The following is a 15,172-nucleotide window of genomic DNA, read 5'->3' on the forward strand; positions in this document are numbered from 1 at the left end:
GGAACCACAACCACCCCAAAACATCACATCCAAAACCTACAAGACATAACTACTCTAGCAAAATACAGAAAAAATCCAATCTTTTTGACCCCCCTCCTAATTCCTTTGTGTCTACAAAGGCTTACTTTTGTTCTCAAAACACATGACTATTATATATTAAATACTGTATGTGCACTAAACATAATAAAGACATAGCTACAAATGCCCTTTCGATTTGTAGGAAGATAGCAAAAAAAGTTTATGTGCATGTTTTAAATTTTCCTAACAATCCAAACCTACCTTACACCCATCTTCTTCAATCAGTTTTTAAGTGGTCAAAAAGGAGAGAGGAAAAAAAAAAGGAAGAAGCCACTCTTACTTGAAACATGTAACTACATACCCCAAAACTGTGTTTCTAAAAGCAAAAGCAAGAAAAAGGCAAAGGAATAATAGACATTTTTTTAAATCAAACATTGCCTATAAATTCTGTTCCAAATCTCAGTTGCAGAGCAATGCATTTTTCATGTCCTACCTAAGGGATAAAATTTGAGAAGTGCACGATAAGCCTTTTCACCAGGCAAATGAAACAAAAATTTTAAATGCTGGGCAACCAAGATTTGCTCACCTAACCCAGGGTTATCAGCCAATTTCAGAGTCAGACTTTCAGAAATGAAATTCAAATATGAAGCACTTTGCTACCCACAGAAAATAGACATTACCCCTGAAATAATGGGATATATTTTACAGCCATGGATATGGAAAAGAAAACAATTAACACACATCTGCGATAAGGCAATGAGTAGCAGACGGTTTATTCCAAATGTTAAAACATTAGCGGTGTCCAATTTCTGTGTCATGTAGTTTCTGCTGTGCAGCTGAAGAAAAACAAACCCTGAACTTCAATTAAAAAAAAATAAAACAACAAAGCAAAATTACTGCCTTTTTCAACAACTAGCTGAATTATATATTGTGTACTTTGTAGCATGTAAATATGAGGATCATTTGGAAAACTGAGACACGGCAAACCCTTCCTAAAACAACACCAAAAATACGCTTTTTGCCTTTTTTCTTAAGACCAAAATTTAGAAATAATTTTTCTTTAAAAAAGGTGGTATTTTGAGACCACACCATGATGTTGCACTGACATTTCACCTTTAAAAAGTGCCCAAGCAGATTCAAAAGCTTTTGAAACACAATTTATCCTCACAACTAGCAGAGGGCTTATTACTGAGAATCTAAAAGTCAGAGGATAGAATATTAACTACTGTAGAAAAGAAAACATAGTGCAGGACCTTCTGTTTGTGACAAAATTACAGAGTTAATGTTCCTGAAAGATCACTTCACCTTTTAAAGCATGATTTTTAAAAAGGTAAAATTTATAGCAATTAAAGCTAATGAAGAAATGCAGCATGAGCTGCTTATGTTCAGGAACTAATAGGTCCACTGAGCATTTCTAAGATTATTTAGCCATCAATGATAATGAATTGACATTGTCAGTGGTGTTAATGTACCAATGCTCTATAGTGCCACTAATCCGATAGCCAATCCTAGCAATTTTATTTTTTTTATGTTGCTACTTTATTTTTTTAGCCAACACGCTACCCAGTCCTTTCAATTAAAAGAGCACAAATACAGCACAGGCTATTAACACTTTTTTTCTCCTCTTCCACATATAAGATGGTATATTCATTATATGGACTGTGGTTCAAACTCCTCTGGTCATTCCTCCTCCTAATCCCGCTCAATTCTTCAGGACTGTTAGCTACAGTGCAAAAATGACTTTCCCAGATAAATCAGTGTTATTACATGATTGTTAAAATACATTTTTGGTGCACATTAAATGAAATGTGATGATTATTTAAACAGGGATATAAATCAGATATTTGTAAGCATGGGTATTGTGGTGTATGTCTCTTCAGCCAGTTGTTTTGCCATATCTAAATAGCATGGGTCCACGTTGTTGATAAAAATTAAAAATACACAAAAATGGAAAATAAGTACCTGCTTGGCTACCAGGTATGACATGTCAGCAATATAGAGTAATCGATGAGCTTAGGAAAGTGACTACATTTCAATCTAAAGTTTAAATCATTCATGCATGTTTTGCTCTCTCTCTTGCATAAATGTTGTGAATCCCAACAGAGAGTTGAGCAATTTCTGAGACAGGTTCTGTCAGACATGTCAATCCTGAAGTGATAGAATGAGTTTTTGAAAAAATGAGGTACTATGCCAAATCCTAATAATTTTAATTCTCTTCTTTCTTTTATAAAAGATATCGTATTAGCTGGTATGAATTTTTTTTTTTACTTTTCCTCTCACAATGAAATAGTCAAATAATATGATGATTTTTCAGTTTAAGTTAAAAGGGAATTGAACCAACAACCAATGTCAAGTTTGTGAACAACTTCTAAAGAAGAGAGTTTAGCCTTTGCTAAACACTTCTGTGGATCTGTAGGTTTTAACTATCTTCCATGTCAAATTCTTTGCAATTCATAAAGTAGAGACAGTAACTAAGATTTTTAAAACAATATAAAATACCCTACTTCATTTTAACCATGCTTCAAAATAAGGAGTAGGACAAGTTATTCTACTACACATATACAGTGGACTTAAGAATTGGGCTCATACATTTTTATTTCTTGTTTCAAGAAGTTGGCGATTAATTTTCTTAAGTGAGTAAACCCATCCAAAATATCTCATAATGCTGCATGCAAAATTATTTGAAAAACAGAGAGATGAATCAGTGAAAATCACTCAGCTGCATCTTCAGCTGAAGATTCACTTGTCTTCTAAAATGTCTAACTCACTTTGTCCTGCAGTAGATCGGTACACTAAGGCTGAAAAACAGCCTCCTGCTCTAATTGAACCTGTGCTCTTCTACACATTAGCCATAAGACTGCTATAGCAGGTTACATAGGTTTGAGTAAAATGCTTTTATATGATGCATATATTAGTTCATTTCTTCAGCATAATAACATTAAAATATATTTTTAATCAGAACTAGGGTATTAAAATCCAACTTTGAATGTCCTATGATGTACCATATATGCCATGGCATTTTAAAACCTTTTAAACATTTCTGCTAAATTAATTAGTTTTTCATTAAGGAGTCTCAATGCCTCCTATTAAATGCAACACATTTGAAGGACAATTAAACATTATGAACGATCCTTCTGAGGAAATAACGATTGTAAAAAGAAAACAAGATTTTTTGGGTAACAAACAGGAACACAAGCGCACATAAAAGACTTCAATTTATTTTAAAAGTCTTATGCCTGCAATATTTTAGATCCGTTTGTTTGAAAAATCTGTCTTCTGTTTTGTTTTCATAAAGAATGAAAACCCTAATGGAGTCCAGAAATCTGTTAATGGTACTAAAATTATAACAGTATAGCAAAAGAAAAAACCCCACACAGTAAAGTCTATATTATATATTTTTTATGTCTTTAAATGGAATTTACAGTTCTCCCTGGCAATGTGAATGAACATCCTATAATTTAGTCAATTTACAGATTACAGGTTCAAATTGACCTTGTAGCCCATAAAATTGCTCATCTTCAGTGCAGGATTAGAAGTGGGAAAAGAATGTCATAACTGTATTTAAGGAATTTACCATAACAATGGAAAGGAGGATATGCATGCATAATTTTAGCCACTCTTGCTCACATCACAGTTTTCAATTCTGAAACAATGCATATTCTGCGCTCTTCTCCTGGTTAAGCATGGTGGAGACTGTTTCAATTTACTCACCCACAGACATGACACTTGTATTCCCTCATCCCAAGGTGCCTCTTGACATGGTTTCTGGCATCTCCAAGCTGAGCTGTTGCAAAGTGGCATATCTTGCACTTGAATGGCTTTGATCCTAAGTAAAATTTAGCATAAGATATGAGTTGAATTAGAATAAAATATCACCCACGGTTAAAGAAATAAAAATTCCTGAGGAAAAATAACCTTTTGAAAACCTATTCCACATTTAACCTGCTTGAGATTTTTCCCTAATAAAAAAAGTATCTTGTACATAAATTTATAACTCCCAAGACACGGACAGTATATGCTATACATTACTCATTAAAGTTTCCTTAAATTCAAGATCACTTATGCTCTCTTAACTTTTAATCTGGTCTTTTTTCTTATCATTAAAAAGCTCACAAAATATATTAAAATGAGATGAAAATCTACCAGATAAAATTTCAACAAGATAGCCAAAGTTGTTCTACATCTTTGCCAAATGCTGAAACTCAGGTAATGGTCTTAAAGTGGCTTGGTATTGGTTTAAACTGCAAAATGTACTTGTTTTTTCAGCAAATATCTTTAAAGTAAAGTAATATTACAAGTCTTCCAACTTTGAATAGATTTCACATTAGCATCGGTATTTCAGATTTGTTCTGTCACACACAGCAAATGATTCATCACCTAGCTATTGTAATGGCATGCAATGTATGAATATACAGTGGATAAAATATTATGCCTTTATGACTGTTTTATGGTCAAGAATTTATGATTATTCTGCAAACCAGAAGTATTGACATTTTGGCTATTATTTATTTCAAGAACAAACTTTAATATTAAATGTCTGCTGCAGACCAAAGAACTCTGAAATTATTTCTCCAAGGAAAAAGTATCAGCCTATTTCTTGTATCACATCAGTTCAGCAAAAAGTCAAATTATTTGTCTATCTTAATTAATGGTGATGATCTCTCGAGATGGAAAAACATCTTTTTTACTGACATAGTTAAATTGGGCACATGTCAGTCCTCAGGTTATTATGCAGCATTCTAGAAGCACTTTCCAATTTTCTGACTACTAAATCCTTAAATCAATAAATCAAAATCATAGAATTGCAGTTAAAAGTAAGTACAATATGGTCACAGAGTCTCCATATTATGTTTAGTATATGTTTTGTGAAGTACTTCTTCCAATACAGTTAAGCATAATATGAAATATGGGATCTTTAATAAATATACATAAAGAGCTCTGATAAGAAAAATGTTGCACTGTATCATACTTGATCAATGAACCTTTTTGCTTTGCCCTTGAAAACAGAACATCCTCCAAGAATCCACTGGTGAAATTGAGGATCTTAGTAAAAATTTTTAGAGTCTTAAATTTCAATTTAATTCCCAAAAGCTAACAAAAAATGAAGCATTTAATTTTAATCTCCTAACTGAAATAAAAAAGTCAACAGTACTAAGCACGGGCAGACAAGGTTGAATATTTCACAGTTCAATGACAATGAAGCCAGATCTCTTAATACTTCCATTTCTACTGTTGGAAGTAGATGTAAAATATATTTAGCACCTCAATGGTTATATCTAAGTCAGCTTTATATGTTTAAATGTCAAAAGCAGGTTCAGACTTCAGCTCACAGCAATCACATTCTATCCATCACACTGAAAAAAACCCAGTTTATTTAAATGATCCTGATAAAACTGAATTAATCATTAATTTGGTGACATTTCAAATCAACACTGCATTCTACAGAGACCTGTGCAAAAAGAACACCCCCATCTTTGCATTAAAAGACTACTAAAAGTTGACGTTTTAACTTAGGATCTTTAGTTGGACAATTAATAACAACAAGGCCATAGTTGTTGGCGATTATACTGCTCTTTTTTCTCACAGAATTCAAATACCAAGTGGATTCTATCCTATGTTCCCTTAGTTTCTCTCCTACTGATTAAATTGTAAATTCGTTCCTCATTCTGTTACTGCAGGTGTCCCACAGGGCTTCCATACAAGACCTTTGCTGTTTTCCCTTTACATGACTCCTTTGTGAAGAACTCGAGTTCAGAACAATCGTGACTACAGTGTGCTGACAATACAGAAATGTATTATTCTGTTGACTGCTCTCATCCAAAAATCACTGAGGCCTTGAGGGGTTTTGATTTTTTCTCAGATCCAGAGCTGAATATCTGTTAACATCTCCGTTTAAACTCCATGAAAATTCAAGTGCTGGCAGGCTCCAGTCAGTACTTATCACCTGAAACAAAAGCAGTGTATCTCCCTTTTAGGTTGCTGATGCCAAATTTGTTCCAGTATGTTCTTGGATGGAACAAGCCAACATTTTATACTAGAAATGAAGACATTAGATTAAGATTTAAATTAATGGGAGAAAAAAAAAAATCTGTATTTGCCATAAAGCTCTCTAAAACAATGTAAAGCACTTAACCATTTCTTAGCCATATTTATCATCAACTTCAGTGCTTCTCTTATGCTGTTTTAAACTGTGATACTACTGGATTCACATTTGGCTTTTAGTTCTCAGAAAAAAAGAGAAAAATACTTTCATTATGTCATCTTTTCAACCACATTACTCAAAAAAAAAAAAAAAGCCAAAAATACCACCAAACTACTTTACCCACAAGTTATGGCATGAAAAACAAATGTACATTTTCTGATGGTAGCAGGAAACAATACGGCTTTTAACAATTGGGGGAAAACCAAACCAACCAACAACAAACAAAACAAAAATACAACAAAAACAACAAAACAAACAAAAAACACTACCACCACACTAAATTGAAAATTAGACTAAACTTAAGAGTTCAGGTCAGGCAGACACAAGCCATTCTACTGTTTTGTAAAAAAAGACTCGAGCTGCTTTACATTAGGATAATACAGACGCAAAGCTGTAAGAAAAAGTTCACTGTCTCAGCTTTAGGCCAGCCAAAGGCAACATCACCTGCACCTGCAGGCATAGCTGTGTTCCTAGCTCAGGCCCAATACAAAGTGACCAGAGCCACATGAAATGTCATCATACCATTTCCTCCTATGCTTAGGACAGGAGGAGTAATACACCATCCTTGCATTGGACACAACTGCCATTAACTGAGAAATCTGATGAGAAAAGAAACAAAGATGATGTGGTTGCAGGTGATTTTTCCTCAGATGTTGATTGTTAATTAAGTTTATGGGACCTCCATCAATTGTAAACTAAAAAGTCTTCCACCTCTACTACTCCTTTTATTTTCTTTACGCTTCCTCATTTTCACTTGTCAACATGTGATGGACTTACTTGTTAGGTCCTCTCTAGCAAAGCTTCCTTTTCATTTGCAATGTGAAAATCTCCTACATTATTTAATGGTATTTTGAAACATTATTTTTCTATTAATGGAAATTATTAGTTGTATCTTTCTGCAACTTTCCCTTCCCTTCCCTCTGTCACCCCAAACCATCACTGATTACTTAATTAAAAAAAGAAAAGGAGTTTGTGATGGTTACACATACATACACACACACGTAAATAAACATATTTATGGACATCCAGACGCTGATAAAAGACTTTTTTAAAAGCACATAATCAGAACACTAAAAGGGAAAATGTGTGGCTGTGCTTTTATGTACCTGTTGTTACCCTGGGACAGGTGAGACGCTGGCAATGCTGTACTTTGCCTCACCAATGTTACAAGAAGTGTTCATACAGTTGGCGCAGTAGGCCATTTCCCTCTGCCATCACTCCCAATAACCTAAATAACTTTGTTATTAAACTGCATCTACTGTGATACAAATGGGAAGAAAAGGTTCTATAAAAAGAAGACCACAAATATGAAAATAAGAGATTGGAAGAGAAAGCCTTCTTCCCATTAACTATTAATAAAAGTCTCCACATTACTATTTATGTGAATAAGCAAAGCCTTAGAAAACATTTCATTTAAAGTTGCAGTGAGAAAGAGGGCAGATAAAACACTGTTCTGTAACCCTTCTATACCTCTGCTTCAAAAAATTACTTGCAAAATTAAATGTATTCCTTTACTGCTTTGCATATTTAGTGCTATCCAAAAGCACAATAAAAATATACTCCATGATAAGACCTACACAGAAGATGTTAAAAAGTACACTAACTTTTACTAAATGTTACAATCAATGATGTAACTTATGTAAGTAGGGTTGCTTTGTCATATATTGATAGTTACCTCACTTTCACATCCACATTAACTTGATTTTAAATGCAATTAATACATATAGTCAAGGAAGACTAATGGACTACATTCTGCACTTAACCTGGTGGACATTTTCAAATGGCACAAGTGACCAGTGCAAACCTATTTTGCATTGTAAACGACTAAATAAATCTTAATGGATTAAGAATGATCAGCTATCAACACACAAGGGAAATTAAGTGCTGAAATGCCTACATTGATTATTTTAAATTATTAGCCTTACTCTGTTCTTGAATTTGTATGCTTTTAGTGAGCTTTAACACATTTACAAGACTTATTGACTATAATTACAAGAGAATTCAAGTAATGGACACATCAATTATAAGCAACGTCTTGACCAGACAGTTGCATAAAGAATTCTAAAGAGAGCTCCATTAGCATCCTCCCCCTTAGTTTTATTCAGTTTTATCTGCCGTAAGAGGGCATATTAAGGGCTGATACAGCTGTTCTGACCATGTGAACATGAGCATCCCTCTAAAGACTTAACACTGCATTCAAAGTTGAATATTAGCTGAAGCAATACAGATAACTACGTTATTGACAGGACAGAAGTAATGCTGAAAATATTAAGTATGTGAGTTACTGGTATACATGAATACTGCAGTTATAGTAAAATACTTTGAAAGGTTTGAAATACAATGTCCCTGTTCCCCAAGATTAATTTTTAGGATTTGTTGTCCAGTCACGCCCTTGCCTTTTCATAAAAAACATTAGAAAACTATTTTAGGATTATGCCAGGAATTACCATTCTTTCAGGCTTCTTTTTTCTTACCTTTTTGTTCTCTTCCTTGTAACCATGCACTAAGTTTCAAATACTGCATGAATTTAAACTATAGCTTCCATAATAAGCCATTATTTAAAAGTACAGTAAAATAAACCTTACAGTTTTAATGAAAATATGTTCATTGAAATGTGAATTTATTATTCAAATCCACTCATAAATTCAACCATGGAGACACCACTTGTCTAAGCAGAGCTCAGTGATTTAGAAAAGCTGTCTATTTAAAATAAAGAATGTATGGCAGGTTTATAGAAACATCGCAGTGAATTTTTACATAAATTTAGAACTGCAGCTTATGCATTTTTCTACAGAAATGTTTTTAAATTTTCCACTTAAAATTAAACATAAAAATAAATTGAAAGTGTGATTAGCACAGAAACTAAATCAGATGCTACATCCCTGTGCAACACATCAGCACTGCACACCACCTTCCAAAAAGGCTGCCCAATTCCAATCCCTGTAACTTATTTCTACAAAAACCTCTTGTTGCTTCTTATTAGTATTTATTTAGGAATGATGTAATATCAAATGCCTATTCTGAAGCATTATGTAATGCTGAAAGTTTCACTTAATTGAAATGAAATAAACAATTTGGATATTAAACAACTGCACGGAAGAGAAAGTTAGAAAGAACAGCTAATTGTTCTCTCAAACCACCACTGCTTCATTATATAAATTTAAGAACCAATCAATGGTTACAATTTAGATTAAAAGGAAGAAAATCTCTCTATATGAAACAAAAAGCAGAAGGGTGACTGTACTTGAAATGTTTTTACATTTTCTGCCCTTTGATCACTGTATTTTCGTACCCTTTTAGGTAATTTTGTATTTCATCAGGGGCTCATCAGGCGATACAAATGCCAGCTCATAAGAAATACTAAAGAGTTTAATAAGCAGAAAAAGACCAACGGTATAAATCACTCTGTTTGAAAGAGAACACTTGCAACAACAGCGTTTCCATACCTGTGTGGGTACGGATGTGAGCTAGGAAGGCCATGGAATTGCTACTTCTACACATCTTCCCACAATACTTGCAGACATTGCCTTGGTTCTCTTCCCTCTCCCTGTTTATTTGCTCAGTGTCTTCAACAATGTATTTATTCACTTCCCTCAGCAGCTCCTCATGTTGCTCTTTGATGTGGAGAAACAAGCTCTGCTCTGAATCGAAGGGCTCTGTGCACTTCAAACACTTAAAGGTTGCGCCTCCTTCGGGCAGCTCCTCCACACTCGCCTGCTCATTTCGCATGTGCCCAGCACTGGCCAAGTGCTGGTGAAGGTTGCTTTCTGTGTAAAATGATTTTCCACAGAGTAAGCAATGAAAATGCTTTTCTTTTGAAGGATGTTTCATGGCTATGTGAACATTTAGTCCGCTCAAACCATCTGCTAGAAAACCACAGTCATCACAGCGAATACGTGTCGATTCCCCAAGGGAAATTCCTTCTGACTTCTTCTTTTTCCCACCACTTGTTGAAGTGTCTGCTTTCACTGTGAGCTCACTAGCTTTCACTGCCCCTGACATCTGTCCTTCTGCAGAACGGTCAGTGGCCTCCCCATCTTGATGACTTTTTAACCTCACTATAGAAGAATCAAACTTGCCAACATTTTGCATTGCCTTTCCTTTATCATCAGCACTGATAACTGTTCCTAAAGCCTCATTACTACTTTCTTGCATGCCCTCAGCTGTTGAGCCATCTGCCTCCCAAACACTGTTATTTATAGTTACTTCAGCTTCATGTTGTGCTTCCATAAGGGCTTCTTCCTCCTCCCCAGTAGGATCCTCTCTGAAACTTCTGTTACCATCTAAACTACGTATATTTTGTACCGTTTCTCCAGTGTTTCCAGAAAAATTTGATTGCTCTACTGCACTACTTGTTTCTGGAAGACTTAGCATAAGTGGGTTATTTTTCTTCTGTGATTTTTTTTTGAGACTGTCTTTGTCTCTACACGCTGCTTCTGGGTTTTCACTGTTTTCTTCTAAGCTTTCCACACCTTTTTCTGAATTGAAGTTTGTGTTGCTTGATCTGTTTTGATTTTCCACAGGGCAATCATCATCTGAGTTGAGCAGCTCCTGACCATGCTTACTTTTCTGCACCTCACAAGTACCTGTTTCTTTAACTGGTACTTCCTTGACAAGTTCAACAACTCTATCTTTTTGAGGAGTTTGCTGGACTCCTTCACAAAAAGGGTTTTCTCCTCCATTTTTAGGCTCCTCATGAAGTTCACCTCCTACTGCATTTTGGGAACTGACATCTTTAGAGATTCCCGGAGATGTATTTTCATCTAAGGCAATGCACTCAGTTAAGCTTTTACTCATATGATCACCTTCTGATGCATCACTGGCACATTTTGTTTCACCTAAAATAGCTTTTGATTCTCCTGCACTGCAGTGTTGCTCCTCTTGAGGCAAAGCAGCACCTTCTTTAGTGATATTTGCTGTATTTGCTTCCTCCCCAGAAGAAGAAACGAAAGATTCTCTTCTAATTTTATGTTTCTCTGTTGCCGCGTGCCTTATCATCTCTCTGCGAGTAACAGCATAGTAGTCACAAGCCATGCAGTAGTATTCAAATTGTTTTGTATGTTTTCGCTTCACATGCAGCTCTAGGGAAGCAGCAGAATGAGCACTGAAGCTGCAGTGTACACACTTCTTGTCATTTGCACTGATGGCTCTTCTCTGGAAGCCTGGGTCAGAGTCCTGAGCAACCCTCACTGGTTCCAGCAACACACGTTGGTTTATATTTAATGGATTGCTACCAGGCTGCAAATCTGGCAGCCTACTGGCATTTGCAGCTTTTAGCTCAGCATTTCCTTGCTCAACTTCCTGATTGTCTACGACAGCATTTTCCAAATCTGATGACTGGCCACCATCCTCAACATGTTCAGACAAGGCAGTCATGGGGCTGTTAATCTTCTTGCTCGTGGATTCAAAATTACCTCCTTCAGGGCTAACGATGATCTCCGAGTTCTGTTTTCCACATCCTTCTATTTCAACACGACTTTTGTGTTTTTTGGTTGCACAGTGACGTTCCATATCTCCTTTGGTGACAGTGTAGTAATTGCAAACCTTACACAAATAGCTGTACTGATGACTGTGCTTTCGCCTGATGTGAACAGTCAAATTCGTAACACTGGAGGCCAAAAGGCCACAATGGGTACACGTCCTAGAAATAGTACCTTTAGGTTTCCCTCCTTTGGATGCACTAGCTAAAACCAATTCATTTCCACCAATCCTCTGCTCAAGTGGAACAAATTCCTTATTTCTTGATATGTTTTCCACAGACGAGGATGAAACATGTATAATTTCTTTATCCAACTCTGCATTTCCACTCCCAGAAATGGAAGTATCCACCACTGATTTAATGCCACCAACACCAACGCAAACCTTTACAATACATTCTTCAAAACGTAGTCCAATGTTGTTTTTCCTGGCATTTTCAAGATGCTTGCTTCTTTTGATATGTTTCTCCATTCCTTCCTTACTGAGAGAGTAGAGATTACATGCTTTGCAAAGGAAGTGATACTCTTGTGCATGTCGGAGTTTTATGTGCCTTGTAAGAACTGTGGAAGACCTTGTCTTATAAAAACACTTTTTACATTGAAATTGGGTTTTATTCAGAACAGAATGCTTTAGTTCATTTCTATGATTTATGAAGGAAATATCTGGAGTTTTTGCTTGCATTGACATTTCCATTTCCTTTGCAAGTCTTTGGCTATTGTTTGCTACTGAGTCAGTGTAAGGTACCACTTGCAAGGTCTGATCGCTGTTACTCAATGGAGTAGCTTGCTGAAATAATGATCCATCATGTTTCTCATGTTTTTGATGATTTATCAGATCTTCTTCCAACTGAAAAAAAAGAATGCAAGCTGGACAACTATGGGACATATTATGGACTTCACTCATATGGCTTTGAAGGCTGACCACATTCAAGCTGCTAAATGAACAGAGCTGACAATTAAAGCTACAACCATCCATCCAGTGTTTACTGTCCTGACAGTGTTGCTTCATGTCTTCCCTGACTCCAGAGGAATAGCTACACATCTGACAATGCAACTGGATCCTTCTTGTATGAAGCTTTGCAACATGAGTTTCCAGACTTTCTTGATCATGAAAAACATGACCACAATCCATGCAAGTATGAAGAGCACCATCATCAGCAGTAAGTTTAACTTCAGAATCTTTAGCATCTGCAGTGCTAGAAGAAGGGGTATTTGGCTTATGTTCAGTAAGATCTTGTATTTCTGCAGCAGCATTACAATTACTTTTAGCATCTGTTTCTAGTTCTGTATGTGACATAAGGCTTGATTCATCATGTTTAAGCTGTGTGCTGGAGATAGGCTTCAAATATACTCTCTGAGTTTCAGATTTGGGTCTCTTACTATTACCCAACAAGCTGTATCTTCTTTTAACCTGCCTTTTTAATCTAGAAGACCTACTCTGTCCAAATGGAGACCTTAACAAGAAAACATTTCTTTTGTGTTTAAGCTTACCAAATCTCCTCGTCCTGTGTAAACTGCTAACTAGCTTTTTGGTAGTTGGAAGGGATTCTGTTTTCTGCAAGATATTTTCTGATGGTCCTGGTATTTCTAGTTTTTCAGTACGGACTTCATCATTTCCCTCTGCACCAGAAGCAAGCAATGTTTCTTCTGTCATAGTATCTGTTTTTTCAGTGGGAATATTTGAAGATGGTATCATTTCAACAAGTTCACTGCCATCATTTTGTTTAGACAAGATTACTTTTGAGCCTTTCAGTGCACTGCAAACACTTAATTCTTTTGCATCAGCAGTTCTTGCCCTTAATTTATTGGTCCCAGGTTTTCCCCTGACATTCCCTTCTTTGGTTGCAGTAGATTGTTGGTTTTTAAAGGATTTTTTGGTCAATATCTGTACAAATCCTCCCCGTGCAGCAAGATTTTGGCGTCGAAGGTGAGTCTTGCCAAGGAAATGAGAATTCAGGAGACTCTCTTCAGCACTCTGAAAACCACAAAGATCACAAGAAAATATCTTGGATTTCTCATGATCTCGCTTAACATGCATATGCAACGTTGAACTACACTCACCTATGCAACTACAGTGAGGGCGTGTTTGCTCTTTGGATGATTTAGAGAGGCTTTCTCGTTTATGTTTTTCCTTATCAGAGCAGGAAGGTAAACTTTGGTCACTCATTTTGCCTTTAGGATCATTGTCTATGTTTCCAACTGTACAGACAACACTGAGTTCTTCTGAAGAATATAATTTATCAGGAACAGCAGCTGACACGTCTTGTGAATGTTTATTTTCCTTGTGAATTTTCAATATGGCATCAGCAGCAGCACATCTGAAATCGGAATGTAGGCACAGGATATCTGAATTAAATATGTCACTACCAGGACAACTGGTGACTCCTTCCTTCTTTACAGCTCCAGCTACCATACTACCTGCTTCTCCAGCTAAAACTTTTTGCAATTTCCTTCCACTGTCTTTCATGTCTTCTGAAGAACTCTGCTTTCTTTTTCTGGAGACATTTTCAGATTTCTCTGCTTCAACAACATCCAGGTTTGGTGATTCTGACAGTGCTGTTTTGTTTGTGCCATTCTCTTTTCCTTTCTTTTCAAGGTCCCTGAACACTTCATCTGATACAAGCCTTGTTTTCTGCTGAGATGAAGAGTCACATCCAGCATTTTCTCCTGATGTATTTCTTGGGGATTCTTCTGTCAACTCAACTGGCAAATTCTCATCAACATCATCTTTCTTCTTATTTTCCTCCCCATCCATTCTTAACAGTGATATTATCAAATGTAGATCATTTGGTTTAGCACCTACAAAACAAAAGAGTTATTATTAGTCTTTTATGCAAACTTAAAGATTAAAAGAATCAAATTTTAAAAAACCCATGCAATATAGAAAATTAAAACCATGGCAGGAAGACAGACACAATGAAAGATATGAGGAGACATTTTCACCATGGTATCTAAACCACCTTCTAGGCACTTGGTTACACAGGTCTCACTGTGATGAGCACCATGTGAACAAACACTTAGATTCCCACAGTTTTTATGTAATCAAGTAATCTTCTACATGCTTTAAACTTGGGCAGACAAACATGACCTTTGCTTCTGGAAGTATATTTAGGACACAAAATACTAACAGCTTTCAGGGAACTGGTCATGGAATATTTAACTCCTCCTGAACTAGAAAATCAGCTTCCCAAATTTAAAAGTTCTAAGGAGAAATAATCATGACTGCAACAACAAGCAAAACAAAGCCAACAGAAACGCTAAATATTTTAAGTAGCAGCTTACTTTCCTTCCTCTGCTTAGATTACCTGCTAAAGAGAGAAAACACAAATAGAACCATGTTCTAAAAGAACATGCCACAAGTATAGCTCCCCATCATTCCTAAAATATCCTCTAAAATATTGTTTCCCAACTGGGGAGGAGGAAGGAGAAAAAAAAAAGTCATGAAATAACAGTGCAGAGAGGGGCAGCACCTTTG

At 35.9% G+C, this 15,172-nt stretch overlaps 1 protein-coding gene across 2 annotated transcripts in view; it reads right to left on the minus strand.

Annotated features, from left to right (window-relative positions):
* ZNF407 (zinc finger protein 407) overlaps window positions 1–15,172 on the minus strand; it is a 338,591-nt gene that overhangs the window by 299,029 nt on the left and 24,390 nt on the right. For both annotated transcript variants that reach the window (XM_017746161.1, XM_017746162.1), the window contains exons 2-3: window positions 9,667–14,496; window positions 3,730–3,844 (exon numbers count right to left, since the gene is read on the minus strand). In XM_017746161.1, the coding sequence (XP_017601650.1) occupies window positions 3,730–3,844; window positions 9,667–14,452 (4,901 nt within the window). In that variant the 5' untranslated portion in view covers window positions 14,453–14,496. The remainder of the gene's footprint in view (window positions 1–3,729; window positions 3,845–9,666; window positions 14,497–15,172) is intronic.

This window comes from Corvus brachyrhynchos, unplaced genomic scaffold, assembly GCF_000691975.1.
Source record: "Corvus brachyrhynchos isolate BGI_N302 unplaced genomic scaffold, ASM69197v1 scaffold409, whole genome shotgun sequence".
Lineage (NCBI taxonomy): Eukaryota > Metazoa > Chordata > Aves > Passeriformes > Corvidae > Corvus > Corvus brachyrhynchos.